Source organism: Geotrypetes seraphini, chromosome 10 (genome assembly GCF_902459505.1).
Source record: "Geotrypetes seraphini chromosome 10, aGeoSer1.1, whole genome shotgun sequence".
NCBI lineage: Eukaryota > Metazoa > Chordata > Amphibia > Gymnophiona > Dermophiidae > Geotrypetes > Geotrypetes seraphini.
The window spans coordinates 19,832,939-19,859,973 of record NC_047093.1 but is presented as its reverse complement, the minus strand read 5'-3'; the positions used below and the strand labels follow the sequence as shown (position 1 = coordinate 19,859,973).

Below are 27,035 nucleotides of genomic sequence, written 5' to 3'. Positions count from 1 at the left end.
TGACCCTTTGCAGTTTTTGTTTGTAGTGTTCGGCCAAAAACTTGAAGAATATATCGGAGCTGTTTTATTATGCACAAAAAGCAGTGTTGCATCCTACAGGACCTCTATATTGCCCAGAGGAGAAAGAGGTAACGACAGTCTGTCAGCACATTCCATCTCTCTTCTGAGGGTGACTGAACATCTGCGTTCTGTTCTTGATCAAACCTTTTTCAGAAAGCCGTCAATTTGTGTTAGTTGTAAGCACTGTTTCTTTGTTCTTTTCTCTCCCTCCCCTGCTAGTGACAAGTATAGCAGAATCTAAATCTTTACCATAAGAAAATAAGAATAGCCTTTCTGGGTCATACCAATGGTCCATCAAGCCCAGTAGCTCATTCTCACAGTGGCCCATCCAGGTCCTTAGTACCTGGCCAAAACACAAGGAGTAGCAACATTCCATTCAGAATCCTAAAGAATAGCAAGATTCCGGAATCCCAAAGAGTAGCAACATTCCATACAGAATCTCAAAGAATAGCAAGATTCCGGAATCCCAGAGACTAACAAGATTCTAGAACCCCAAAGAGTAGCAACATTCCATGCTATAGATCCAGGGCAAGCAGTGGCTTCCCCCATGTCTTTCTCAATAACAGACTATGGACTTTTCCTCCAGGAATTTGTTCAAACCTTTCTTAAAACCAGCTACGCTATTCGCTTTTACCACGACCTCTGGCAACGTGTTCCAGAGCTTAACTATTCTCTGAATGAAAAAATATTTCCGCCTATTGGTTTTAAAAGTATTTCCCTGCAGTTTCATTGAGTGTCCCCTAATCTTTGTGATTTTTGACGGAGTGAAAAATCGATCCACTTGTACCCGTTCTAATACACTCAGGATTTTATAGACCTAAAGCTTTGATTGGCCCAGGTTGCTTAAGGTCCCTCCTATGGGAGGGACCTTAGGCGTCTGGTAAAAATCAGAGCCTTCGATCCCTCCACAGATGTGCTAATTTTAAGAGCTGTTGACACACTAATAATTTTGCATGCAAATGATTTGCTTGGAGGTTCGTCGTAATATCCATCTCTCCTGTCCAATTGATTGCTGTGAGAGTGACTCTCACACATGCACAGAACCAGCAGGGGAAGCCCAAACAGCTGAGAGATAAAGGAAGCCCCGAAGCAGCCTTCTGCCACTCAGCTGTTTGGGGCAGGAAACCTCTTATTTTTTTTTCTTATTTTGATGGGCACAGATGCTATGTGTGTGTTACACACACAATATCTGCCCCATTAAAAAAGAACCCCCCCCCCACACTGATGACAGCCCTCGCCGACATCACCTCGACAAACCGGGATCGACCCCCCACTGCAACATTGAAAATCGGTAGGAGGGATGCCCACTCCCTCCTGCCACCGGATATTCCTTTGAACCTCCCTGCCCTCCCCAGTACATTTTTGTGATGAGAGCAGGAGGAGGCTTGGTCCCTCCCAGCTCTGAGGCCCGCCAATCCAAAATGGCAGGCTTCCCCTTCCTCAGGGCATCATTAGGCTCTGAGCCTTTGAGCTAATTAGAGCCTTAGGCTCCTCCTTCTTATCACAGGATACAGAAGGTATTGCTTAAGGCCCTGATTGGCTTGACCTTGGGAGGGTCCTTAGGCGTCTGAGCCAATCAGGGCCTTAGGCCCCTCCCCATGCATCACATGATGCACTGAGGGAACGGAAGGCCCACCATTTTGGATTGGCGGGCCTCAGAGCTGGGGGGAACCGAGTCTCCTTCCTGCTGTCTTCACAAAATGATACTGGGGGAGATTTTTTTGGGGGGGAGGTTCGGAGGAGCATCTGGTGGCAGGAGGGAGTGGGCATCCCGTTTGCTGGGGGGGGGGGTTTCTCACAAGGGGGAGGGGGGGAGAGGGTCAACATGGCTGGAGAGAGTGGGCATCTTTCCTGCCACAGGGGTGTGGGTCAGTCCTGGTACTGGTATGTCGGAGAGGACGGTCATCGGCAGAGGTTTTTTTTTTAATGGGGCAGATATTGTGCTTGTGTAACACACACAGCATCTGTGCCCATTAAAAAAATAAAAAGGTTTGGCAAGTTATATTTTTGTATCAGTAGTACAGGTCAGCAACTAGTCTTGATCAGTTGCTTTTTTCAGATCGCTAAAAGCGATTACTTTATTTTGTGCATCGGGAAGCCATGTTAGAGCATCAGTTGTTCTGCTAGTTTACATTACAAATCAATGGACCGGATCATATAGGTTAGTAGCTTTTATGGGTTAGCCTCAGCCCCACCACTCCACCGCTGTACTATCTCGTGACCACGGGAAGATTTATGTGGCACTTCATCACTGGCTGTCTATGTTTATATTTTCATTCTCAATATTTTATATTATTTTTTGTTTTTTTAGTTTTAAAAAATATACTCTGTTTATAATTTTCCATCAATAGTAGTATATGTACTTAGCTTGTATCAGCCTCCGCCTGGGAGTCTGACCCGACATGACATGTTTCGCACCCTCCGGTGCTGTTTAATATTAAACTGAGTCGGATGACACGCGCGACCTCGGGAGACCCTTGATACAGCACTGGAGGGTGCGAAACATGTCATGTCGGGTCAGACTCCCAGGCGGTGGCTGATACAAGCTAAGTACATATACTACTATAGATGGAAAATTATAAACATAGAGTATATTTTTTAAAACTAAAAAAACAAAAAATAATATAAAATATTGAGTATGAAAATATAAACATTGACAGCCAGTGATGAAGTGCCACATAAATCTTCCCGCGGTCACGAGATAGTACAGCGGTGGACTGGTGGGGCTGAGGCTAACCCATAAAAGCTACTAACCTATATGATCCGGTCCATTGATTTGTAATACAAACATTTGGGACTGGTAGAAGTCTACTATTAAGGTATTTGCCATATAATTAGAAGGGCTGCTAGTTTACATGGCATTTCAATATTAATGAGCTTATTTGCATGGTCGGATGGAGAATGAACGATCGTGCAGAAAACTACGGGGTGAGCCATTTTCTGCATCGAGTTGGTAAATACGATAATCACTAAACTAGTCAAAACTGATTTAAAGACAATCATTGACTTTAGTACATCTGGCTCTGAGTCGCCTTTTCAGTTATTGGGTTGTCTGTGGAAGTGCTTTGTTTAAACTATTGTCCTAGTGAGAACAATGAATCCTTTCCATAATCCCATTAGTTTTTGAATCCAAGATAAATGTTGAGTCTGCCTATTTTTTTTTTTTAATCATTTACTCCTTCAGTTTCACAAAAGCAAAAATATTGCAAAGATATTGACTAAATGTAATGGAATTAGTTTCATTGTTGTGCATTTTTGTGGCTGAATCTGTGATGACAATACCTTGAACGTTTGGGGGAAATGGATTGCATAACTCTTCTGCTCCTTATTAATTCATAGATGAAAGCTGCCTGTGTAAAAGCCCTGACCCGAATCTTCAAGATTTCAGATCAGGACAATGATGGCATCCTTAATGATGCAGAGCTCAACTTCTTTCAGGTAAGTTGCTCTCGGAGCCTGCCAACTTTTATTTTTGCAGGTGTTGGTTTGGATGGTTAACGCTGCATGCGGCGAGGCCTGGGCTTTGATTTTAACTCGGTTCTTCCACTTTCTGGATTGGGTGAGGCTGAAGATGCAGCGGGGGCTGGGTGTGCAGTTTCTGGAATGTGGGACATCCTGGCCATCATGCAATAGTGCCACCTTGTGACCGGATTTAGGGCCCATTGTTGCTGGGTTCTAGAAGCTTTGGCACATACTGGCACATTCTATACAGTCCGTCTAGAGTTAGGCGCTTACATCGGCGCATCTAATTTAGTTGATACGCTTAATTGGCACTTAACACCTCATAATTGGTTTTAATTAGGCGCCTAACTTGAAAAACATGATTTTATATAAGTGGGTGTGGTTAGGGGGGCGGTTCATGGGTGTGATTTTGAGTTAGGTACGTCTTTGTCTAGTAGGCACCTAATGTAGGCACAGGTACTTAGGCAGAGAAAACCCTGGCATAAATAGAGTGCACCCAGTGGCGTAATAAGCAGGGGGCAGGCCACTCCGGGCGCCATCTTGGTGGGGGCACTGGCACCTGTCCTCTTCACCCCTCCCCTCCCCTCCCCCATACCTCTTTAATGTTCCCGGCGTGAGCAGCAACCTCAACCTGCTGCTCGTGCCTGCGTCTGCTCTTCCTCTGATGTCACTTCCTGAACTCATACCTAGGAAGTGATGTCAGGAAGAGCTGATGCTGGAGCGAGCATCAGGTTGGGGTTGCTGCTTGTGCCAGGAACGTTAAAGAGGTACAAGGGAGGGGGTGGGGAATGAGCAGATGGGGGTATGGCTGTGGAGAAGAGGGCGAGGGAAGGGTGCCACCAACCCGGGTTTCTCTCACCATTGCTAAGCCACTGGGTGCCCCTCAAGTTCAGATGCTTAGGCGACACTAAGCGCGATTCTATGAAGTGCGCCTTTTATAGAATCGCGCTTAGCAGCGCACTAGTCGGCACAGATTTTGTTGAGGTGCACTTTATAGAATCGAGGCCATAGTCTCTGAATACTGCTGTTGCCATGACCAGACGATAGTAAGCTGAGAAAGAATAGGTTATCGTTCAAAACAAATCCCTGGGTAGTGGTAAACGAAGGCTTATTGTGTCAGATTCCAACCTTGGTTCTGATTTAATACAGAAGTACTGGTCCCTGCCTAGTCAAAAAAAACAACTCTAGAATACTTTAAAGCAGGGGTGTCCAACCTGCGGCCCAAGGGCTACATGCGGCCCCGTGAAGTATTTTGTGCGGCACCGGTCGAGGGCGATGCAGTGTTTTCCTCTGCTGCCCCTGGGTGTTTACCGTCTTGCTGGCTCCCTCCTCTGTCTTGCTGCAGCATTTGCGCGTTTGTGCGGCCCCAGAAACATTTTTTTCGGCCAATGCAGCCCAGGGAAGCCAAAAGGTTGGACACTCCTGCTTTAAAGTAACACGATGATGGTCATGTATTTGTGTCATGCAGGCAGTGTTGTTCAGTTTAATCAGTTTCAGTTTTACCCATGTATATATTCCATTGAATTTGTCGATTAATGGTAAATTACGCTACTGCACATGTGTCTGTAAGTTGGTCCCCTGGAATATTTTATTAAATACTTTGACAGGCTGAACACAGGTCTGTCTGTAGTTGAGGCACAAGCATGATGTCTTCTGATTCATGGAAAAAAGCAGACCACCCACAGTCTTTTTAAAAAGTGAATGCTAAAAGAAATCGAACCTTCTTAGGTTCAAAAACAAAGGTTTTTCAATTATGTTGGTTCTAAAGATGGTTAGATTGTCATCCAGTTTTCTCTTCCACCCTTTGTTAGAGAACCTGCTTCCACACACCGCTGGCACCTCAAGCCCTGGAGGATGTCAAGAACGTGGTGCGGAAAAACCTTAGCGATGGTGTGGCCGGCAACGGATTAACGTTGAAAGGTGCGTGTCAGCCTGCACTTTCTCATGCAGAGATTTTGGTAAAGAGGGAGGAGGGGAGACTGTTTTCAGACAATTTTTTTTTTTTTTAATATTTTATTATTTTATTTAGTTACAATAGTGTAATACATTTGATTGAAAGTAACAAAATATTACAAAGAATAGACTATCTCAAACAATAATATTACAGAATCATAGCTATACCCAATTCCTTTCCATCAGTTATTAATATTGACAATATTAAACATTTTAAATATGAAGAATTAATATCCATATATATCAGTATCATTCCCTACCCCACCCCCCATCCCAAACCAGATGTGTAATGAAAAAAACTCAGAAGGTATTATATTATCTTTTAATGTGAATCAGCAAATAAAGCCAATGGACTCCATAATTTGTTAAATAAAACACTAAACCCTAAACATTCTGCGTTCATTTTCTTATATCTATATGTATTACATACATTTGTCTACCAAAATGTATAATTTAACCTGTCATGATTTTTCCAGTTTGTTGTGATCATTTGAACCGCAATTCCAGTTAAAATCAAGAAAAGACGACTTTTAAATTTATCAAGGGGAGGTTTAATATGTAAAATAGTACCACAAATTATTGCTTCGTATATCTGATTCTAAGACTATATTTATTGTCTCCAAATTGACTTCCAAAAACCAAATATCAGCGGACAAAAAAATAACAGATGATCTAAAGTCCCTATGTCAGTATGACAGTGCATCTATTTGCAACCGAACTGGGGTCCAAAAAATTCTATGTAATAAAAATAACCACGTTTGTCTCATAGATGCTGACGCCGTACATTTTAACCTCCAATTCCAAAATCGTGGCCAACGAGATACAGAAATATTCGGCTTAATCTCGATGCTCCAAATATCTCTAAGACTATTTTTTGGTTTTTTTATTCACAAATTCAGAAATTAATTTATACCACTGGGCAGCCTGATGTCCTATTAAATCTGTCTGGTAGCAAAGGATTTGCAGACTAAAATAATCTTTTAAATTTTTCCATTCAGGGAACCCACTCCGTGTCAGCCTGCACTTTCTCATGCAGAGATTTTGGTAAAGAGGGAGGGGGGGAGACTGTTTTCAGACAATTGATAGTAAACGGGCAACTTTAAGAGTGATGTCTGAGTTAGGTCGGTTAATGCTTTGGGTAACATCCTACTTTGATGTATCGGATAAGACTAAAACTTCTTGCGGATATGAGGACTTTGCGTGGTTTGTTTTTGCAGGCTTTCTGTTCCTCCATACACTCTTTATTCAGAGGGGAAGGCATGAGACCACCTGGACAGTGTTGCGTCGATTTGGATATGACGATGATCTTGAGCTAACGCCAGAGTACTTGTTTCCTTTGTATGTATCATATATAAAATGTGGGGGATATTCATGGGGAGGTTACTTTAACCAGACAAGCAGCTAACAAGCTCCAGTGTGACCTTTTAAACTCTTTATAAAAGCTGGGATGGGTCAGACCATTAGGTGCGGGGGATTCAAAAATATTGCTTCCCTTTAGCCCCAGTGTAAGCTCCCTCACAGCTCATGTGCCACCGCAGAGCAATTTTCTTGAAACAAACGTGTTTCTGATTATCATGTGTCTTGTCTCACTCATTGGGCCAAGAATTCAGCTTGAGTTTAGTAGGGTATCAAATACATACAGGTACTCTTTGGAGAGTTAGCCAGGATTGCGAGTTGCAGGACTTGGGATGGAGAGTGTTCTCACAAGTACCGTATTTTCACTCATATACCGCGCACACGGGTATACCGCGCAAGGAACACAAATTTATGTAATAAAATGTTAATATAACGCGCACACGCGTATACCGCGCATGCTAAAACCTCCTCCCGCCTACTCCGAACTGACATCCTCCCCCCCCCCGCTCGCATCACCCCCCTCCCCCTCTGATCCGAGATAATCTGATCCGGCATTCCCCCTGCAAACCGGCATCCTCCCCCCCCCCCGCTCGCATCACTCCCCCTCCCCCGCGATCCTACATCCCCCCCCAGCACCGCAAATACAATTCTTACCCGATTGGGCACCGGCACCAGCACCAATGCACAGCATGTGCCAGTGCCCGAAGATCCTCCCTCGTTGGTTTGGGCTGGGCTGGGCTGGGCCGAGCGGTGCGAGAGAGATCCTCCTTCTTCCTCTGCCGGGCTGGACTAGGCTTTGAGCGAGAGAGCGAGACCAGAAGGCTTTGAGCATGCGCAAATGCTCAAAGCCTAGTCCAGCCCGGCAGAGGAAGAAGGAGAATCTCTCTCGCACCGCCCAGCCCAACCCAAAGCATTGGTGCTGGTGCCGGTGCCCAATCGGGTAAGAGTTGTATTTGCGGTGCTGGGGGGGATGTAGGATCGCGGGGGAGGGGGGTGATGTGAGCGGGGGGGGGGAGAATGCCGGTTCGCAGGGGGAATGCCGGATCAGAATGTAAAAAAAAAATTGTAAAACGCGCTCACACGTATAACGCGCATGGTTATGCACAGTTTGTAAAATCGTGTCTAATGCGCGCGTTATATGCGTGAAAATACGGTATATTAGCTTCAGGAGAAGCCTGCGTTTGCAGTGTAGTATTTTAAAATCAAAAAGATTTTGCCTGTCTCAATCTTGAAAACACAGGGCATTTGTGCAAAGTCTTCTGTATTAAGTCATAAGAACACAACAATAGCCATACTGGGTCAGACCAATGGTTCATCAGAAGAATCTACTGTAATCCAAAAATCAACATTTCTTCAAAGCATATATTAGAAGTGATTTCTAAGGATGATACTTATTGTGCCATGTTGAAAAAAAATGCCGTTCTCTGCTCTGTGTTTTTTATCTTGCAAATAGGTTAAAAGTTCCTTCTGACTGCACCACAGAACTGAATCATCACGCCTATCTATTCCTCCAAAGCATTTTTGACAAACATGATCAGGTAAGTCTGACTTCAGCATGTTTTTTTTTGGTTTTTAAATTCTTTATTCATTTTCGTTTGTTACAACAAGTGTAGCAAATAAACTCATTTAAAACTTAAAGATACACACTTGATTAACTCTCATATAAGCATCAAATTTAACATTTCATTACAAATAAAAATTCTATAATATTTTAAATATTATGGAAGAAATCTAACATTTATATCATCCTTATTGAATCTAATAGTCCCTCCCCCTCCCTCCCTATTCAATAAATCATAAAATTATCCTTACTGTGAAATTATTGAAATACTCATGTATTATATAATAACAACAAGTAAAACCCACTCTTTTCCTCCCTAATCAAATACCTTAACATGGGAAAAGTTAATCATTCATTACAAAAATCTGTTAACGGTCCCCAGATTTTCTGAAATTTACTAATATAACCTTTTTGCGTTGCTATTGTGAGCTCCATTTTGTATATATGACACACAGAATTCCACCAAAAATTATAATTTAACCTGTCGTATGTTTTCCATGTTTTTGATTTCCTCTTTCGTGCTAATTTCCTTCTATAAATATGCATTCTTGGAACAGAGTGTAGGACTTTGTGTGGTGTAGGGGATGTTTATTTTACCCTGTTATCAAGGTATGAGATCTGTTTGCATGCACTGCATCCGCCATGTGCAAATAGCAGGCATATTCATAACTCATAGTAGACACATGTGATCTTGTTGTATACTTGGTATTTTTCAGGATCGAGATTGTGCTTTGTCACCTGAGGAGCTGAAGGATTTGTTTAAAGTCTTCCCATACATGCCATGGGGACCAGATGTTAACAACACTATATGTACCAATGAGAGAGGCTGGATCACTTTCCAAGGCTTTCTCTCCCAGTGGACGTAAGTCCATCCAAGTTGCCGGTAACTCGGGTACAGTAGAGTCCTGGTTATCCAACGTAAATGGAACCGACAAGTTGTTGGATAACCAAAAATGTTGGATGATCTGGACGTGGGGCACCTCATGCCATACTCATCAGATCCCTGCCTCCCTCCCCAAATACCTCTCCAGGCCTATCTTACAGTTCCTGCTTGTCTAGTGGTGAAGTTGGAGCAGGAATGATCTCCATCGATCTGCCTATGCCAGCTTCACTTTCAGAAATGGTTGCTGTAACTTCTAACAGCTGTCACAAAGCAGCCATGTTGAGACTGGACCAGTATGGACAGGAGCGATCTTCAGTCAAGCTTGTGTATTCTAGGGGTGGAGCGTTTTAGTTCAAAATAATAGTGCAAAACCTTAGTGAAAACTGTCTAAAATGTTTCCTCTTAAGTCAACACCAGCACTTGCATAAACTGTAGGGTTTAATGGTCAAGTGGCTTTGGCTGACCTGGTGTTGAAATGAGTCTTTTATAGACATTGTCTCGGAGCCACGGCACATGTAGCAATAGGCGTGCTATGAACATGTTGTACAGCTTTTAATAAAGACATTTTAGGCCCTTTTGTTCCTTTTTCTTCTGTCCATTAGGTTAACGACGTATTTAGATGTGCAGCGTTGCCTTGAGTATTTGGGTTACTTGGGGTACTCCATACTGACAGAGCAAGAATCTCAGGCAACTGCAATTACAGGTAATTAGCAGGATCAGTTTTCTGGTTCCACTTGGGAAAATATTTTATATATATTTATGTAGAGCAGTGTGTTGCAATCTTTTTAAGCTAATGGCACGCTAATTTTGGGTCCTCAGCGGCACCACTTAGAGCTCAATAAAATCTCATTGCTCTAAGTTTTACGTGTCAACTCGTCATCGGGTCCTTTTCTCTTTTCTCTTTTTATTTTTTTATATATGACTAGTCTTTAAGCCCGTTACATTAACGGGTGCTAGAATATATGTCTGTCTGTCTTTCTTTCTTTCTTTCTGTCTCTCTCTCTCTCTCCCGATGTCTCTCTCTCTCTCTCCATGACTCCCTTTTCTGTCTATCTTTCTGTCCCTCTCCCTGCCCCTGTGTCTTTCTTCCTTTCTGTCTGTCTCCCTCCCTCCTGCTGTCTGTCTGTCATTCTTTCCCTCCATTTCCCTGTGCAGTAGTATTTCCACCCCACTTCCTTGCAACAGCATTTCCCCCTTCCCCCCCCCGACTTCCCTGTGCAGCAGCAGTGGTATTTGTCTTCCCCTCCAGGTCCCTGTGCAGCAGTTGCAGCATTTCCCCCACCCCTTCCCTTCTCTTACCGCGATCTTGCCTACTCCGTTCGGCCCCTCCCCCGCGTTCTGGCCTGCTGCGATCTGGCTGCTCCGTTCGGCTCCTCGCGGCTGGAGTCCTCTTCTTTGTCGGCCCCCCCTTCCCTTCCCTTCCCGCAGTCTTGAGCATCGGTCTGGTCTGGCCTGCTCGCCTTGCCGTATTTTTTTTTTTAGTTGAAAGACGCGGCAGTGGCTCCTCTCATGATCCCCACCTGCGTCGGAAGTCCGACGCAGGCGGGGATCGTGAGAGGAGCCACCGCTGCGTCTTTCAACTAAAAAATGCAATACAGCAGGGAGCAGGCCAGACCGAAAAACAGAACCGTAAGCCGCACATGCGCACTTCCTATGGGTCGCTACAGCTCACGGAAAAGCGGCGCACACATAGGAAGTGGGCATGCGCGGCTTACCGTTTTATTATATTAGATTACTTGTTTTCTATTCGCTTTTGTGTATATTTAATATTTTATTTATTTAAGCATATACTTAGCTTAATCATGTGGTCTCTGGCTAGGGATTTTCACACCAACATGTTTCGCTTTCTGAGCTTTGTCAAGGCTTAACCCCTAACTATTATACCGCCAGAAGCTGTGACCACATGATTAAGCTAAGTATATGCTTAAATAAATAAAATATTTAATATACACAAAAGCGAATAGAAAACAAGTAATCGTATATAAAAAAATAAAAAGAGAAAAGGACCCGATGACGAGTTGACACGTAAAACTTAGAGCAATGAGATTTTATTGAGCTCTAAGTGGTGCCGCTGAGGATCCTGTGAATAAGATATATCCATAAGGGTTGCGTGCAAAATAGTGGAAAAGTTTACTATTTTGATGACCAGCTGTAAGAATTAAGCACCCTTAAATTCATCGCATTGTGCAGATTTTATGATACACTAATCTTGGGAGCACTCGGAAATGCGCTGACGTCGACGCGATGACATCACATGCATGCGCAGACGTTCTCCAGCCGCCGCCCTGAGCCTCCTATTACCAAAATCGTCTCTCTGGATGTCCAGGCCACTGATTGTCCAGGCCGCCAGTACATCTGTCTGAAATGCCCAGAACAAGAAACATAGAAACATAGAAATAGACGGCAGATAAGGGCCACGGCCCATCTAGTCTGCCCACCTAGTCTGCCCATCTAGTCTGCCTCCCCTACCTTTGCCTTGTGAATAGATCCCATGTGTCGATCCCATTTGGCCTTAAAGTCAGGCACGCTGCTGGCCTCAATCACCTGCAGTGGAAGACTATTCCAGCGATCGACCACCCTTTCAGTGAAAAAGAATTTCCTGGTGTCACCTCGTAGTTTCCCGCCCCTGATTTTCCACGGATGCCCTCTTGTTGCCGCAGGTCCCTTGAAAAAGAAGATGTCTTCCTCTGCCTCGACGCGGCCCGTGAGATACTTGAACGTCTCGATCATGTCTCCCCTCTCTCTGCGCTCCTCGAGCGAGTATAGCTGTAATTTGTCTAACCGTTCTTCGTACGGGACCATTTGGACTTGGGAGGGGCCAGCATTGTGATGGCAACAGAGCAGTGGGGCACCTTACAGGGCTTCCACATAAACATCTCACCAGAACTCCCTTATAGGATATGGTGAGCAACCCTAAAACCCACTATACCCACCTGTCTACAACCCCAATAGCCCTTATGGCTGCAGTAGGGTTTTGGAGGTTTTTGGTGGGCTCACATTTTCCACCATGAATGTAGTGGCTAGAGTGGGTCCTCCTTTCTATGGTTCACTAGCCCACCCTCCCCCAGGCTACTTAAAACACCTGTATGCAGCTCTGCTAGGCTTTCCTATAGCAGGTGGTGATGTTCCGGAGACAGGTATGCAAGTTTTTGGTTTGAATTCTTTATTCATTTTTGCACATTACAACAAGTGTAGCAGATAAACTCATATGAACTTATAAATACACACTTGATTAACTCTCATATAACACTTTAAGTATAACATTACATTACAAATTAATATTCTATAATATTTTGAATATTATGTAATAAACCTAATATTTAAACTATTCTTATTAAATAGAAAATCCTCCCCTCCCATCCCATCCCTCCCATCACAAACTATTGATATAATCATATATTATGAAATAATAAAAATAACCCCCCCCCTATTTCCCCTCTAATCAAATATCTTTTTTTAAAATTCTTTATTCCTTTTTAATCATACAACAAGTGTACAATAAAAATTAATACATAGGCTCAAAAACAACACTTGATAAATCCATCAAGATAATAACAATTGTATATATATAAACCCCTCACCCACCCTCCCTTTCAACACTATTCTTCTTAATTCATTTAACCTTCTTCTTATTTCCTTTTACCTTTTTCTTCAATTGTACACTCCCCCCCTTCCCTTCCGTTAATAATTTATGTTAAAAATGGTGTTTAATCATTACAAAACAATGTTAATGGCTCCCATATTTTATTAAACCTTTTATAATTTCCATTTTGTATTGCTATTGAACGTTCCATTTTGTATAGATGACAAAGTGAATTCCACCAGAAATTAAAGTTACGTCTGCTGTGATCTTTCCAATTGTTAGTAATATGTTGCATGGCAACTCCTGTCATAATCAATAAAAGTTTGTTGTTACTTGCCGATATCTGACTCTTTTTCCTCATAGAAATGCCAAATATCACAGTATCATAAGTTAATGCTACAGGATTTTCTAATAAAGAATTTATTTGATCCCAGATCGAATTCCAAAAGGCTAATATATAGGGACAAATATCTTATCTTGGGAAAAGTTTATCGTTCATTACAAAAATCTGTAGTAGGCTTAATTTTAAGTTTTGGTGGAATTCAGTTTGTCACATATATAGAATGGAAAGATCAATAGCGGTGCAGAATGGAAATTATAAAAACTTTATTAAAATTTGGGAACCATTAACGTCATATTGTCAGGATTGATGCCATTTTCTAATATTTTTCTTTTAACTATGTAAGATAAGGGTTGGGTGGGGGGTGGGTTTCTATTATATGAAAATAACTAAAGGGATCTCAGGATAGGAGGGGGAGGGTTATATTTCTAACTATAAGATATAATGATAAGATGTACAAGTGTTTAAATCTATTTTATTTGTTGCAATTCTTGTACACTTGATGAAAGTTTTAAAATGAATAAAGAATTTAAAAAAAACAAAAAACAAAAATCTGTTAATGGTCCCCATATTTTCAGAAATTTACCAAAATATCCTTTTTGTGTTGCTATTGTACGTTCCATTTTGTATATATATATATATATGCAAGTTTTTATTCTGATTTTTTGTGGCGGTGTGAGGGGGTCAGTGATCACTGGGAGAGTGTGGGGGTGTCTTTACGTTGTCTCTGCAGTGGTTATCTGGTCACTTTTGATACCTTTATGGCACTTATACCTGCTTTTACGTTGTCTAACTCACAACATATAAGTTTATCCCTACAAGATGACTAAGTCTACGTCGGCCCACATCCCGCCCTAACCATTCCTCCAGATAAGCCCCTTTTAGCTTTGGGCACACAGTAGCATTCAGAGGCATAAAAAGTCCCTGGATACGTTTAGAAATTCAGTTTGATTATCTGCACTTGGGCGACCTGTGTTTTAGGTCGTCCAAGTGCCGATTTGGGTGGTTTTTTTTAGACATGTTTAAGTTTTGATTATGAGCTCCATAGTGTTGTAGGTACGTTTGTGTTTTAGGCCTTTTGTTGAGGGATAGTTCAACTGATATTTACTAAGATTTCTGTTCAAGGTGGGCCATAAAGGATTGAATAAGTCTGACTGGCATTGCGGAATTTCCATATAGGATGTGGAAGATTATACGTGATATCTTGAAATGTATTCGAGTATTGACCCATGAGAAGCCTGTTTAGTAAAGAAGGCAGTCTGGGAGCTGACAAACTGCTGCTGTTGATGATGGGGTGGCTGGAGATTTGGGAGAAAGGCCTTTTTAATAGCTCTTGTGATCTATTGACTATTAAGGTAGCTAGTGTACCAGAGACAGTTTTTCCCCCCTGTTCTTTTGTGCGTGGTGCCATTTTGCCCAGAGGACCTATTCTCTTATAAAGTCAGGACTTGGTGTAAATATCGTCAACTGTGCCCGTTTCTTCATGAGAAGACTGTGCCCTGAATAGCACTTGTTGCTGCCAGTTCTTTGTTTTGAACCTTGCATTGTTGCATCTGTAGGCAGTTAAAACCCCTTTATGTTTTGATGAGTAATTCCTCTCTTGCCTATAATTTGCAGAATTTCAGATATTGTATTGTTTTGACTACTTTCTGCAGGGAAAGAAGGCTTCTGGGATGCTCTGTATTTATCTCCAATATCTTCTGAATGTGTGGTGGTCTATTCACACTGCATTTTCAGGGCCTAGCAGGGGGACATATAAGATGATACTAGATTTATACAAATACACAGACCATGTGATTTCAAGAAAATCCCTTTTCCATCTGTAACAGAGGCTCTGCAAGTAGGAAAGCCTGTCAAAAATTTCCTCTTTATTTAGATTTTATTTATTTATTTTTATTTTTTTTTCTCTGTTTAAAATTTTTTATTAATTTTTTTCATATAACAACAAGTGTATCATAAAAATTCATACAATTACCTTAAGTATACACTTGATATCTCCATAACATATTGTACATACAACATATCTTACTACAATTTTAGACATCATATAAAATTTAATAATTTTATCAACTATTATTCAATTATGAATCCCCTTCCCTCCCCTTATTTTGTTAGTTGCACACAATATAACAACTATTATGATAATTTATTTATATTTTATGATAAAGAGAATAAACCTACCCCCTAAACCCTAGACGTCTTACAATAAAAACATTCATAATAACCTTAAAAACAAGCTTACATCAAAGCCAACGATACATTATCTGCATCATACATAAACTGTAATGAATAAACATAGAAACATGACGGCAGATAAAGGCCAAATGCCCCATCTAGTCTGCCCATCCGCAGTAACCATTATCTCTTTCTCTCTCTGAGAGATCATAGAAACATGACAGCAGATAAAGCTCCCATTAAGTCCCAGATTGTCTCTGTTCAGTAAAATGCCTGGACAAAGAAATATGTTTTTATCAATTTCTGTTTATGGATTTTAATACACTGGTTGCACGGGCCTAGTTTTCTGTTTTGTGTTCATTTGCTGCAGTGACTCGAGATAAAAAGATAGACCTCCAGAAGAGGCAGACTCAGAGAAACGTCTTCCGATGTAACGTGATTGGGATGAAAGGATGTGGAAAAAGTGGTATCCTGCAGGCGTTTCTGGGAAGAAACTTAACGGTATGAATTGTCTCGTAGCTGAAGCTTTAAACGTGTTTAGATGAAATCAGTAGAGTACATTTTTTTTTAATTTTTTAAATCAGTTTTGCATATTACAAGTGTACCAGAAAAAGTCATATGATCTTATAAATACACACTTGATTTTCCTACATGTAACACTTTTTTTTTTTTTTTTAAATTTTATTTATTGAATTTTTCAATTTTTACAATGTTTGAAATTCAAGTGATATAATTAATTACTATATATCATTGTATCTATCATTAATACAACTTAATTTATAAACAGTATATATTATATATAATCAAAAGTTATACATCCCTCCCCTTTTTCCAATTAATGATTCTAAAAATTATACATGTAACACTTTAAGTACAACATATCATTCTTATATTCATATTCTATAATATCTTGAATATTATGTAAAACAATTATAATTAACATAGAAAATCCTCCCAATCCCTCCCTACCCATTTCAGAAAATCCAACCTAATACGTCAAAAATATTAATGAATTCATACATATTATAAGATGAATAAAATAATACCCACCCACATCCCCTCTTAACAAATATCTTATTATGGGAAAATGTTATCAGTCATTACAAAAGTCTGTTAATGGTCCCCAGACATTTAATATAGGCTGTACATTCCAGTAATTGCATAGAGTAGGTGGTATTGAGAAACAGAGAGACTAGATGGACCAAGTGGTCCTATTGTACCAGTCTGCCCATTTGTGTTGTAACAGGTTGCTTTATCTCTAGTCTTCCCCCTCTCGCCACTGTAAACTTTTGAATGCCTGAATTTAGAGATTCTACTTTTGACTTAATTGTCATTACCCATACTTCTATAAACCACTTAGAACTCCACTTTGCAAGGATTCAGCAGGATATAAGACCATGCATGATATAACGCATAACATATAGCATAACATAATGGCCTGTATTCTATAACCAGCGCCTAAATATAAGCGTCGGTAGGCACCCTGCCAATGGTTAGAAACGGCAGGGTTGAAGCACCTACCGACGCCTAAATTAAAGGCAGCGAAAATGGCCGCTGGAATTGCGGCTAGCTTGGCGCTTAAGATCACCTAATGCCAAAGTAGGTGTGGCCAACGCCCAAAGTGGTGGTAGGCGATCTATTGCGCCAAGCTAGCCGTGAATCACACCAAGATAGGCAGCTGAAATGTAGGCCTGGGTAATCCTGCCGGGGATGTTAGCAGGGGGATGGGGGTGCCGGCAGAGGGAGTGGGCATATCTCCTGCCAGCTGATTTGAGGTCAGGTATGGGGGTAACCTGCCATGACCTCCCTCAGCCGATTGCGGTGAAGGAATTTCCCCCTCCATTATCAGCTGAGTGACAGGGACTCCTAAAGTCGCGATTCTGTAACCAACGCCCAGAATTTGGGCGCCAGTTAAAGAATTGCGGCTTTGGGGAATCCCTGCTGCTCAGCTGATAGGGGAGGGGGGAATCCCCTGCTGGGATCAGCTGCTGCGGTCTAGTGGCAAAGACAGGTGGCTGAAATGTAGCCCTGGCCTACATTTCAATCGCCTATCTTGGAGCGTTTCTGTAACCGGCACCCTAGTCTGATTGATAGGCAATCGCAGCCACCGACTTGGGCGCCAGTTACAGAATCCGGACCAACATGTCTAAGTTTATCTGGTGATTTTTTTTTTTTCCTTCTGCATTCGCTCACTTTCAGCTCCTCATTCAGTCACATGAAGAGCGCCAGATGGATTGGCAGAATGGACTCACTGGTTGCTCTGACATTTTCTGTCTTCACTATGTGTAATTTTATGTTTCAAACGTCTGTTTATAGAGACAGAAACAAATCCGGGAGGATCATAAATCTTTCTATGCCATTAACATGGTCTATATCTATGGTCAAGAAAAGTATTTATTGGTAAGTTACTGAGGACAAACAGTATCTTATTTAATACAAAGAAAGAGTTTCTCTAGAGAGAGACGGCAGAGGGGAATTCTCAGGGAGAAGGGAAGACAACCTAAATATATTTAGAGGGGAAGGTTAATAGTTTTAGATATGCTGCTGCTGAAGCTCTGTTCTGAATTATAATCTGGGATATGAAGCCATGTGCCTTTCCTGCTTAGGCTGTGAGCTGTTTCTTCACTCCGAGGCACTTTTTCTTATCCTTTGAGTCATTCTACTCCAAGGACAGGTTGGATATATAGCCACTTCCTTTACGTGCCTTCCCCCACCTAGATAGTGTTAACATGATGTTGTCTGTCTCTAATTTGGAGGTGTCGCTTCTATTCTTTAAGGACCGGGCCTGGCTTTGATTTTCAGAGTCACCAAAATCATCCTGTGTGCAACTTTTTATGAATAATGTTAATTTTGGCTATCTTGAAAACCAGTTGGGCTTTCGAACCATCGCTATCGTGTTTGTGCCTCTGAACTGACCCAGAAGCTCATAATTGTAGAGAACTAGATCCAATCGCTTTCCATATTTCAGAAGACTGAAGTAAACAAATCTTGCAGTGCTTGTTCAAATCTTTTCATAATGAACCGAATTACATTTTATACACGGTCAGTGCTTCAGTCTGCTATGTCACTTTGTCTTTGTGGTGCCCGAACAGGGAGAGGCAAATTAAAGCAGTGAAATGAGCCCGTGCCATTTTCTGAACCATGAATAATGAGTAAAAGAAAAATCTGTGTGTTGCTCTCTTATTTAGGAGAAAAATATATTTATTCGTGGGCAGGAGTGATAACTGTGGACTTCACAATAGGAAAGTTGTAGAAGCCATGTTAGTCCATTGGTTATTTGCAAATACAGGTTAAGAAGCAAATTGTAGGCGCTGCCTTTTGCCAGACTAACTTAAAATGTATCGCCTACAACCTGCTTGCTCACCTGTCCACGTATTTCTTCATCATAGAGAGACGCTGGCAGCACACAGCTTTCTAATCTCTCAGAATGCTGGAAAGTGAGGTGGGCAAACTTTTGGTCCTGAGGGTCCTGTTAGGGAAGGGACTGATCAAGTAGGAGGGCTAAGTAAAGGAACCAGGTGGAAAGGTTATTGACAGTAGCATCTCCAGCTCACAGGTTCAACCTGCGGGTGGAAAGGACATGACCTTGGCTGCCATGGATGGTAATTTGCTCACCTCACTCTAAAGCAGGGGTTTCAAAGTCCCTCCTCGAGGGCCGCAGTCCAGTCGGGTTTCCAGGATTTCCCCAATGAATATGCATGAGATCTGTTTGCATGCACTGCTTTTCATTGTATGCTAATAGCTCTCATGCATATTCATTGGGAAAATCCTGAAAACCCGACTGGATTGCGGCCCTCGAGGAGGGACTTTGACACCCCTGCTCTAAAGCAAGCAAGACAGCTGAGATCAGCTGTACCCACCATCCTCCAAAAATTGAAATGCATAAGCAGTGTTTGAAAACATATTTTAACAAAGCCCATCCAAAACAAAACATACCTTGGGTGAGATTATCTTTTGATAAAGTTAAGAGTCCTTTTTTTCACTGTTCCATATGTACTCAGGCAGGTTTGAACTGTATGACAATAATTTCTAAAACCTACTGTAACTTAATCTAATAAAATCTGCAAAACCAATCTGATGGAAACGTCTGCTTCTTTTTTTATCCCCTCTTTATCCCCTCCTTTCCTGGCAAAGCTTCATCAAGTCACCGAATCAGAGTGTGTGTCTCCTGCTAATACCATGTGTGATGTTGTCTGTCTGGTGTACGATATCGGCAACCCAAAGTCCTTTGAGTATTGTGCGAGAATCTTTAAGGTTTGTGGGATTTTTGTCTCTCCATTTGTAACGAAAAACATTTCAGAATAGTAAATTTTGAAAGTACACAACCTTGAATCAGGGGTGACTTGATCATATTAAGGCAGGGGTGTCAAAGTCCCTCCTCAAGGGCCGCAATCCAGTCGGGTTTCAGGATTTCCCCAGTGAATATACATGAGATCTATTAGCATACCATGAAAGCAGTGCATGCAAATAGATCTCATGCATACTCATTGGGGGAAATCCTGAAAACCCGACTGGATTGCGGCCCTCGAGGAGGGACTTTGACACCCCTGATATAAGGCTTCTGGAGTCAGAAATCAAATGATGCTCGTAAAAGGCTCAAGCGGTCATAGACACCGATATTTTCCCAGTCCACTACTGAAACCCCAGATGCTGGTGGATGGGAAGTCAGATCCAGGCTTCCTACATTGGGCTGACCCAATTAGATTACTTTTGATTTTTAAAAGAATTTTATAGTCCACGTGCAAAGATGATATACTTGTTCACCTTTCTGTTCACTAAAGGTTGAAGTGAACTGTGATGTATCTTTTTATCAGACGTTTGATTACTTTAATATCTCATATAATTGTGAAAATTATACAAATAACCAGTTGTTAAATGTGTTTAGGTTTTCATGACTCCACTGGGCTTTTAATTTTCACTCACAGCAGCACTTCATGGATAGCAGGACGCCTTGCTTAATAGTAGCTGCAAAGTCTGACCTGCATGGGGAAAAACAAGAATACCACTTATCTCCAGCCGAGTTCTGTAAGAAGCATAAGATGCCCCCACCTCAGGCATTCACTTGCAACACTGCTGATGTCCCAAGCAAAGACATCTTTGTGAAGCTGACGACCATGGCCATGTATCCGTAAGTGCCGAATGCTTCCTGTGCCTGGTGCTGCACGAGGCGTAGGACGCTGCATGCCATTGGTGATCACAAGAGTGGACATAATTCTGTCTTCCTAAGAGTTGCTTAGCAACAGAGAGAGAGAAGCTTCTGTTGGCCAGGTTGTGAGATTCTGCAAAGCTGACCTTCCCTGCCCTTGAGGTGCAATGGTATGACTCTCCATTTCTAATGTAAACATTTATAGACAAGGTGGCGGTGCCTTCAAGATTACTTTTACTAATTTAAACTTTCACAGCCTCATTAGGATGTGGTAAGACGGAACCGCAATCGGTCCGTTTTGAGATCAGGATGGCCTAAATGCATTCAGCACTTGATTAGATGCCCTGCAGCTAGCTGTCCTCTCTTCCTGATAAAAGACCGTTTCGTTGTGTTGAAAGGTCCTCTTCGAGAGCTGCCTGTTGGTATGCGGGTCAAATTCAAGGTTCTGCGTGTGATGTTTAAGGTGTTGCAGCCTAATTGTCCGTCAAGTGTTCGCTCTTTCTTTCAGTGGCATTGTTCGTCCCGTGATTTGCGGTTGGCAGGTAGTTTGAGATTAGAAATTCCGTCATTGGCGGCCATGAGGCTTACAGGGAACCGTAAATCTATGCTTTCTGTGCAAGGCCCGGCGTTGTGGAACGCCTTACCTCTTTTGTTGCGACAATCTAATATGCTTTGGCATTTCAGGAAGGGGGTAAAAACTGTGCTGTTTGAGCGCTTCTTTTGTGCAAACGCTGTGAAAGTTTGAGGATGTGTACCGTATTTTAACGCATATAACGCGCGTTATACACGATTTTACAAACCGTGGGCTAGGCTGGGCTGTGCGGTGCAGGGAGATCCTCCTTCTTCCCTGTGCCGGGCTGGACTGGGCTTTGAGCTTTTGCGCATGCTCAAAGCCTTCTGATCTCGCTCTCTCCGAGATTCTCAGATTGAGAATCTCGGAGAGAGCGAGACCAGAAGGCTTTGAGCATGCGCAAATGCTCAAAGCCCAGTCCAGCCCGGCACAGGGAAGAAGGAGGATCTCCCTGCACAGCCCAGCCCAGCACAACGAGGGAGGATCTTCGGGCACTGGCACGTCCTGTGCATTGGTGCTGGTGCCGGTGCCCAATCGGGTAAGAGATATTTTGCGGTGCTGGGGGGGTTGTAGGATCGCGGGGGAGGGGGGTGATGCGAGCGGGGGGGAGGAGGCCGGTTCGCAGGCCAGAAGAGTAAGCGGGAGTGGGAGGAGGTTATAGCAGCATGCGCGTGCGTGCTATATAAAAAATTTTTACAGACATGCTTTGGACCCGCGCGCTATATGCGTATGCGTGTTATACACGCATGCGCGTTATATGCGTGAAAATACGGTAGTTCTTCTTTATGCATTTTAGTATGAGGGTTAAAATTGTGGTTTCGCACTCTCATGGCACAAGTGCGGTGACAGTTTGAGGATATGCAGTTCTTTTTTTATGCTGTTTTTTAATGTGATGTATTTTTTGTACGATTTTGTATGTGATTTATTGTTCTCCGCTTAGATTTGTGGATAGGCGGGTTATAAATAATTTTAAATAATTGTTTTTAGTATTTTAGTAAATGAAAGCAGATAAATACCAAATCAACCTGTGCCCAGTTAAGATCCTTCTTGGAGGATGATTTGCTTTATTTTGCAATTACCAAAGCTAGTTCTATGTGGAGTACAGAAAAAGAGGCCCGTTATAATTAGGGATTACAGCAGGGATCTCAAAGTCCCTTCTTGAGGGCCGCAATCCAGTCGGGTTTTCCGGATTTCCCCAATGAATATGCATTGAAAGCAGTTCATATACATAGATCTCATGCATATTCATTGGGGAAATCCTGAAAACCCGACTGGATTGCGGCCCTCAAGGAGGGACTTTGAGACCCCTGGATTACAGTATATCCATAACTGTTTCATATTAGGTAATATCTTACCTAATCTATATATGAATTGTAACCATTATTTTCCTACAAATTTCCTTAACCAGGAAGCCTTCAAATGATTTCCAAACTAACGTTTGATTGGTTACAGTATTAACATCTGTGGATAAATTATTCCTCTCTTTTTCTGCTTGAATTAAAAGGATCTTTAATTCAGCTTTTACTTATCTTATTCCCTTGGATATGGGAAAATATTCTGTAAATAACTGCTCTGTAATATTCTTCTTCTCCACAACATATGGGAACAAAACTAAAGGCGCATTACCATATAGAGGGAAAGGGATACTATGGAATAACATAAGCTTTAATGGAACTCTTTACTGATTTCTGCTGTCCCGTGAAGGAACCTAACCTCATTCTCCCAATAGGATCCACTGTTCACTTTCCACAGTTTTGAGGCAGAAGGTGTACTGCTGGAACCTAACCTCTGTTTTCCCATAGACTCTGCATTTCATTATTTGCAATTTCGCAGTTCCCAAACATTTTTATGAGCCATACGGCTGCGAATGGCGAAAACAGACTGTAGTATCAAAAAGTACTGGCATTACAGTTAGAGTCAAGAACAGCAAACATCACATTTGCAAAACATCTATATCGAGAGAGAACCGCTTTGTTCTGCTGCATTTTGGGCGTAGGAAGGCGATGCATTTAAGCAAAAATAAAAGTGACTCAGTGTTCCGTTTGTTGCGTGTCCTTCACGGGTGAGCCACAGGGTCAGATAAACAAATGCTGAATGTAAATAGGATACCACAGTCTTTATGAAACTTGCGCTAAGGTTCTTCTATCGCTTTCTGTTGCTAAGGGTGCTCTTCATCCCTCTGTGTGGTAGGTGGTGGTTTTGTGTGTTACAGAAAGTATAATGACAATCACATTTTGAAACCAGTATGACAGCTGGCATTTGCTAACCGTGGAAAATTTCAATTTTGTCTTCAAATGTAAAGTTGGTTTACAAAACCAACTACGACCATAGATTTTTTTTAAAAAATTGTGTTTTTTCTTTGAATTTCTCCTATTTTAGACATGTTGACCAGGACCCTAAATAAGTATGCAGTATTTCTGTCTATTTTGGGTTTCTTTTGGAAATGTAGATCTATTCCATTGCTGTTCTTTCATTAGAAGCCTATTCTTTCCTGTGGAAGGTAAACCTTTTTCTTTTGCTGGGAGACGGTGTGACATTACCTTTTTTATACTTAAATTGATTCAGACTTGGGTGTTACCAGAGCCAGTGCAAGGGCACACTAGGCCAGCCTTCACCCTTCCATTCCTCCCCCCCTCCAAAGATTTTAATAATTAAACTATAGGCCCTAATTACCTCAGTATTAACCCTCACAGACTGATCTTATAAAACCACTTAATTGGGGGGTCAGAAGGAGCAGCTCACACATCAATGGAGTTCAAAAGATTTATTCATCAAAGGTGATCTTGCACGCAAAAAAACCTTTATTTGTGTGTTAGGTATGCTTTTCTGCTTATAAAGAAATATACAACGCTCAAGCCAGGCTGGGAGACTTGAACAGACGGGCAGAAAGAATTGTCAGAATGGGCTCCCTCTCCTAATATGAATGGGCAAGGGATCCTGTTCTGTAAATTCAACTAAAGCGGACATGGAGGCCATATAACAATCAAATTCATATTTATTAATGGCTTTCATATCTTGGGAGAGCTATGCATATTATCCATTTTTCTTTCTCTCCCAAGGAAGGCTCTAGAACAAGGACATTTATACCTAAACTGACATCATTGTAATAATTACCATATGTTAGAATACAATGGCAAAGTTGATCACATGACTTTCTTCCCGGGAACACATTATGTAAGTGTACACTTAAAACATAAATCTGCCAAATGTTAAGAACCTAAGAACATAAGAAATGCCTGCACTGGATCAGACCTGGGGTCCATCTAGTCCGGCGATCCGCACACGCGGAGGCTCAGCCAGGCACACCCTGGCGAATACAATGGTCACTCGTATCCCTCAATGTCTTCTGCAAGAAGATGTGCGTCCAATTTTCCCTTAAATCCTAGAATGGTGGTTTCCTCCACCAGCTCTTTCGGGAGAGAGTTCCAGGCGTTCACTACTCGCTGTGTGAAGCAGAACTTTCTGACGTTTGTCCTGGCCGTGTCCCCTCTCAGCTTCAGGCCATGACCTCTGGTCCGAGACTGGGTTACATTTGCCAATGTGAATAACGCTGGCAGTATTTCATTTTTTCTATCCTTATAACTTCTGTATGACCTTTGCTAATGATCATGTATGTGTTATTCTATGGAGAACATACATCCTTTTTGGTTTTCTCTGTAAAGGCCTAAGTTTCCTGTTTTTCTGGGAAAACTATACCTCGCCTTTTCCATTTTCATGCAGCTGCTACCTCAGAATGGATTCTTATTATTTCCATCTTTCCATATACCTTGCATTAATATATGAAGAAGCAAAAAGAGCTTATTAGAAATACTCATTAATAGAATTTAGTTTAGTTACAGACCACATTATGGGAATAACCTCATGTAAATGGACCTACAATAACAAAGGTAACTATGAAATCTATAATGGTAACTTTGGACAGAAAAAAAAAAAATCTTACTAATTGTCATCCTTTTATTCTCCAACTATTGGAAATTACTAAGTATGACCATCTTGAGCAACAGGTTTATTTAAAAGAAAAAATTCCAAATGGGTGGGATCTGAGAAAACATTTATTATTTCCATGTGGCCCCCTACAGCTAAAGCTTTAGGCTTAAGCTAAAGAAACTGTTTCCTACAATACTGAGTTTACCTGGCCACATCTGGAAATATTGTCAATTGTTGACCACAAAGCAAGGCTTGTTTCTTAGAAAAATATAATTTCAAGATAGATCTCTTTTCATTTTCAGTTTTAAAGGTAACTACCGTGGTACCTTGGTTTACGAGCATAATTCAGAAGCATGCTTGTAATCCAAAGCACTCGTATATCAAAGCAAATTTCCTCATAGGAAATAATGGAAACTCAGACGATTCGTTCCACAACCCAAAAACTCAAAGTGACCAATGTACCGTATTTATTAAAAAAAAAAAAGTACCCCGTATACTAAAATGAGAGTCTTTCCTTTATTTCTGGAAGCAGGTGACAACGCAGCTCTTCTCCCAAGCCTCTGCCGTCCGCCTGCCTCCTTTTCCGTACCACTTTGGAGAACCCCGAGTCAGTATTTGAGACAAGTGCCGTCATCGACATTGTGTGTGCTTACATGTGACGTGCGCGCTCGTCTTAAGAACATAAGAAGTTGTCTCCACTGGGTCAGACCAGAGGTCCATCGCGCCCAGCGGTCCGCTCCCGCGGCGGCCCATTAGGCCTATGACCTGTGAAGTGGTCCCTGACTATTCCTATAACCTACCTCTGCTTCTATCTGTACCCCTCAATCCCCTTATCCTTTAGGAACCTATCTAAACCTTCCTTGAACCCCTGTAGCGTTCTCTGGCCTATCACAACCTCCGGAAGCGCGTTCCATGTGTCCACCACCCTCTGGGTAAAAAAGAACTTCCTAGCGTTTGTTCTAAACCTGTCCCCTTTCAATTTCTCCGAGTGCCCCTTTGTACTTGTGGTTCTCCACAGTCTGAAGAATCTGTCCCTGTCTACCTTCTCTATGCCCTTCAGGATTTTGAAGGTTTCTATCATGTCTCCTCTAAGTCTCCGCTTTTCCAGGGAGAATAGCCCCAGTATTTCCAACCTATCAGCGTATGAAAAGTTTTCCATACCTTTTATCAGTTTTATCAGTCTTGCGAGTTAAAGTTTGCTGGAGTGTTTTGCTCGTCTTGCAAACCACGTTACTCGCAAACTGAGGTTTGACTGTACTGTGTCCCCAAAAATAAGACCAGGTCTTATATTAATTTTTGCTTCAAAAAATGCATTAGGGCTTATTTTCGGGGGATATCTTATTTTTTTTCATGTACAACAATCCTCTCTCCCTCTCCTCCACCTCAATTCTTCCTCTTTTCTTTCTCCTCCCCCCATGTGCAACATCTTTCCTCCCCTCCCTCCCATCCCCCTGTGCAGTAGAACCCCACCGACCCTTCCACCTTGAGACCTCCAAAAACAGCAGCAGCAGAGGGAAGGTTCCAACGGGGAAGGCCACAAAATAGCCCATTCAGAGCACTGCCCCCACTGCTGCTTTAGGAGGCCTTGGAGCAGAGGTATGTCAGGTTTCACCAGGGTTGGGGGGTCATTGAATTGACGAGTCTGATTTTTTTTGACGAATCGGGCTGCACTAGTGTCAGGGATGGAGTCGGGGAGTGTTGGGGACATTCAGGGGGGAATCATAACTAGGGCTTATATTAGGAGCATCTTTAAAAATCATGCGAGGGCTTATTTTGGGGGAAACACGGTAATAGTGTAGCCTGCTTGGCTATATAATCATTAAAAGATTCTAAAAACTGCAAAATGTCCAAGCTATCAGGAGTTCTAGTTGATCAGTAGCTTCCTCTTCTGCCATGACTCCTGGACCCCTAAGGAACATCATAAATATTCTAGAGAGACAAATTGTCTTTAGGCGGATACTGCAAAATTCTTTTAAATGCACCTTCAAAAGTTCCAGAGGGGCTACGGAATGTGAAAT

The 27,035-nt window shown here is 42.0% G+C and overlaps 1 protein-coding gene across 4 annotated transcripts in view; it reads left to right on the top strand.

Annotated features, from left to right (window-relative positions):
* RHOT1 (ras homolog family member T1) overlaps positions 1-27,035 on the top strand; it is an 87,941-nt gene that overhangs the window by 36,805 nt on the left and 24,101 nt on the right. For 3 of the 4 annotated variants that reach the window (XM_033961228.1, XM_033961230.1, XM_033961232.1), the window contains exons 8-18: positions 27-128; positions 3,400-3,498; positions 5,334-5,442; positions 6,693-6,813; positions 8,285-8,369; positions 9,109-9,254; positions 9,878-9,978; positions 15,744-15,874; positions 17,690-17,773; positions 19,508-19,627; positions 20,299-20,501. In XM_033961228.1, coding sequence (XP_033817119.1) covers positions 27-128; positions 3,400-3,498; positions 5,334-5,442; positions 6,693-6,813; positions 8,285-8,369; positions 9,109-9,254; positions 9,878-9,978; positions 15,744-15,874; positions 17,690-17,773; positions 19,508-19,627; positions 20,299-20,501 — 1,301 coding nt within the window. The remainder of the gene's footprint in view (positions 1-26; positions 129-3,399; positions 3,499-5,333; positions 5,443-6,692; positions 6,814-8,284; positions 8,370-9,108; positions 9,255-9,877; positions 9,979-15,743; positions 15,875-17,689; positions 17,774-19,507; positions 19,628-20,298; positions 20,502-27,035) is intronic. The other variant, XM_033961229.1, reaches the window with a different exon arrangement.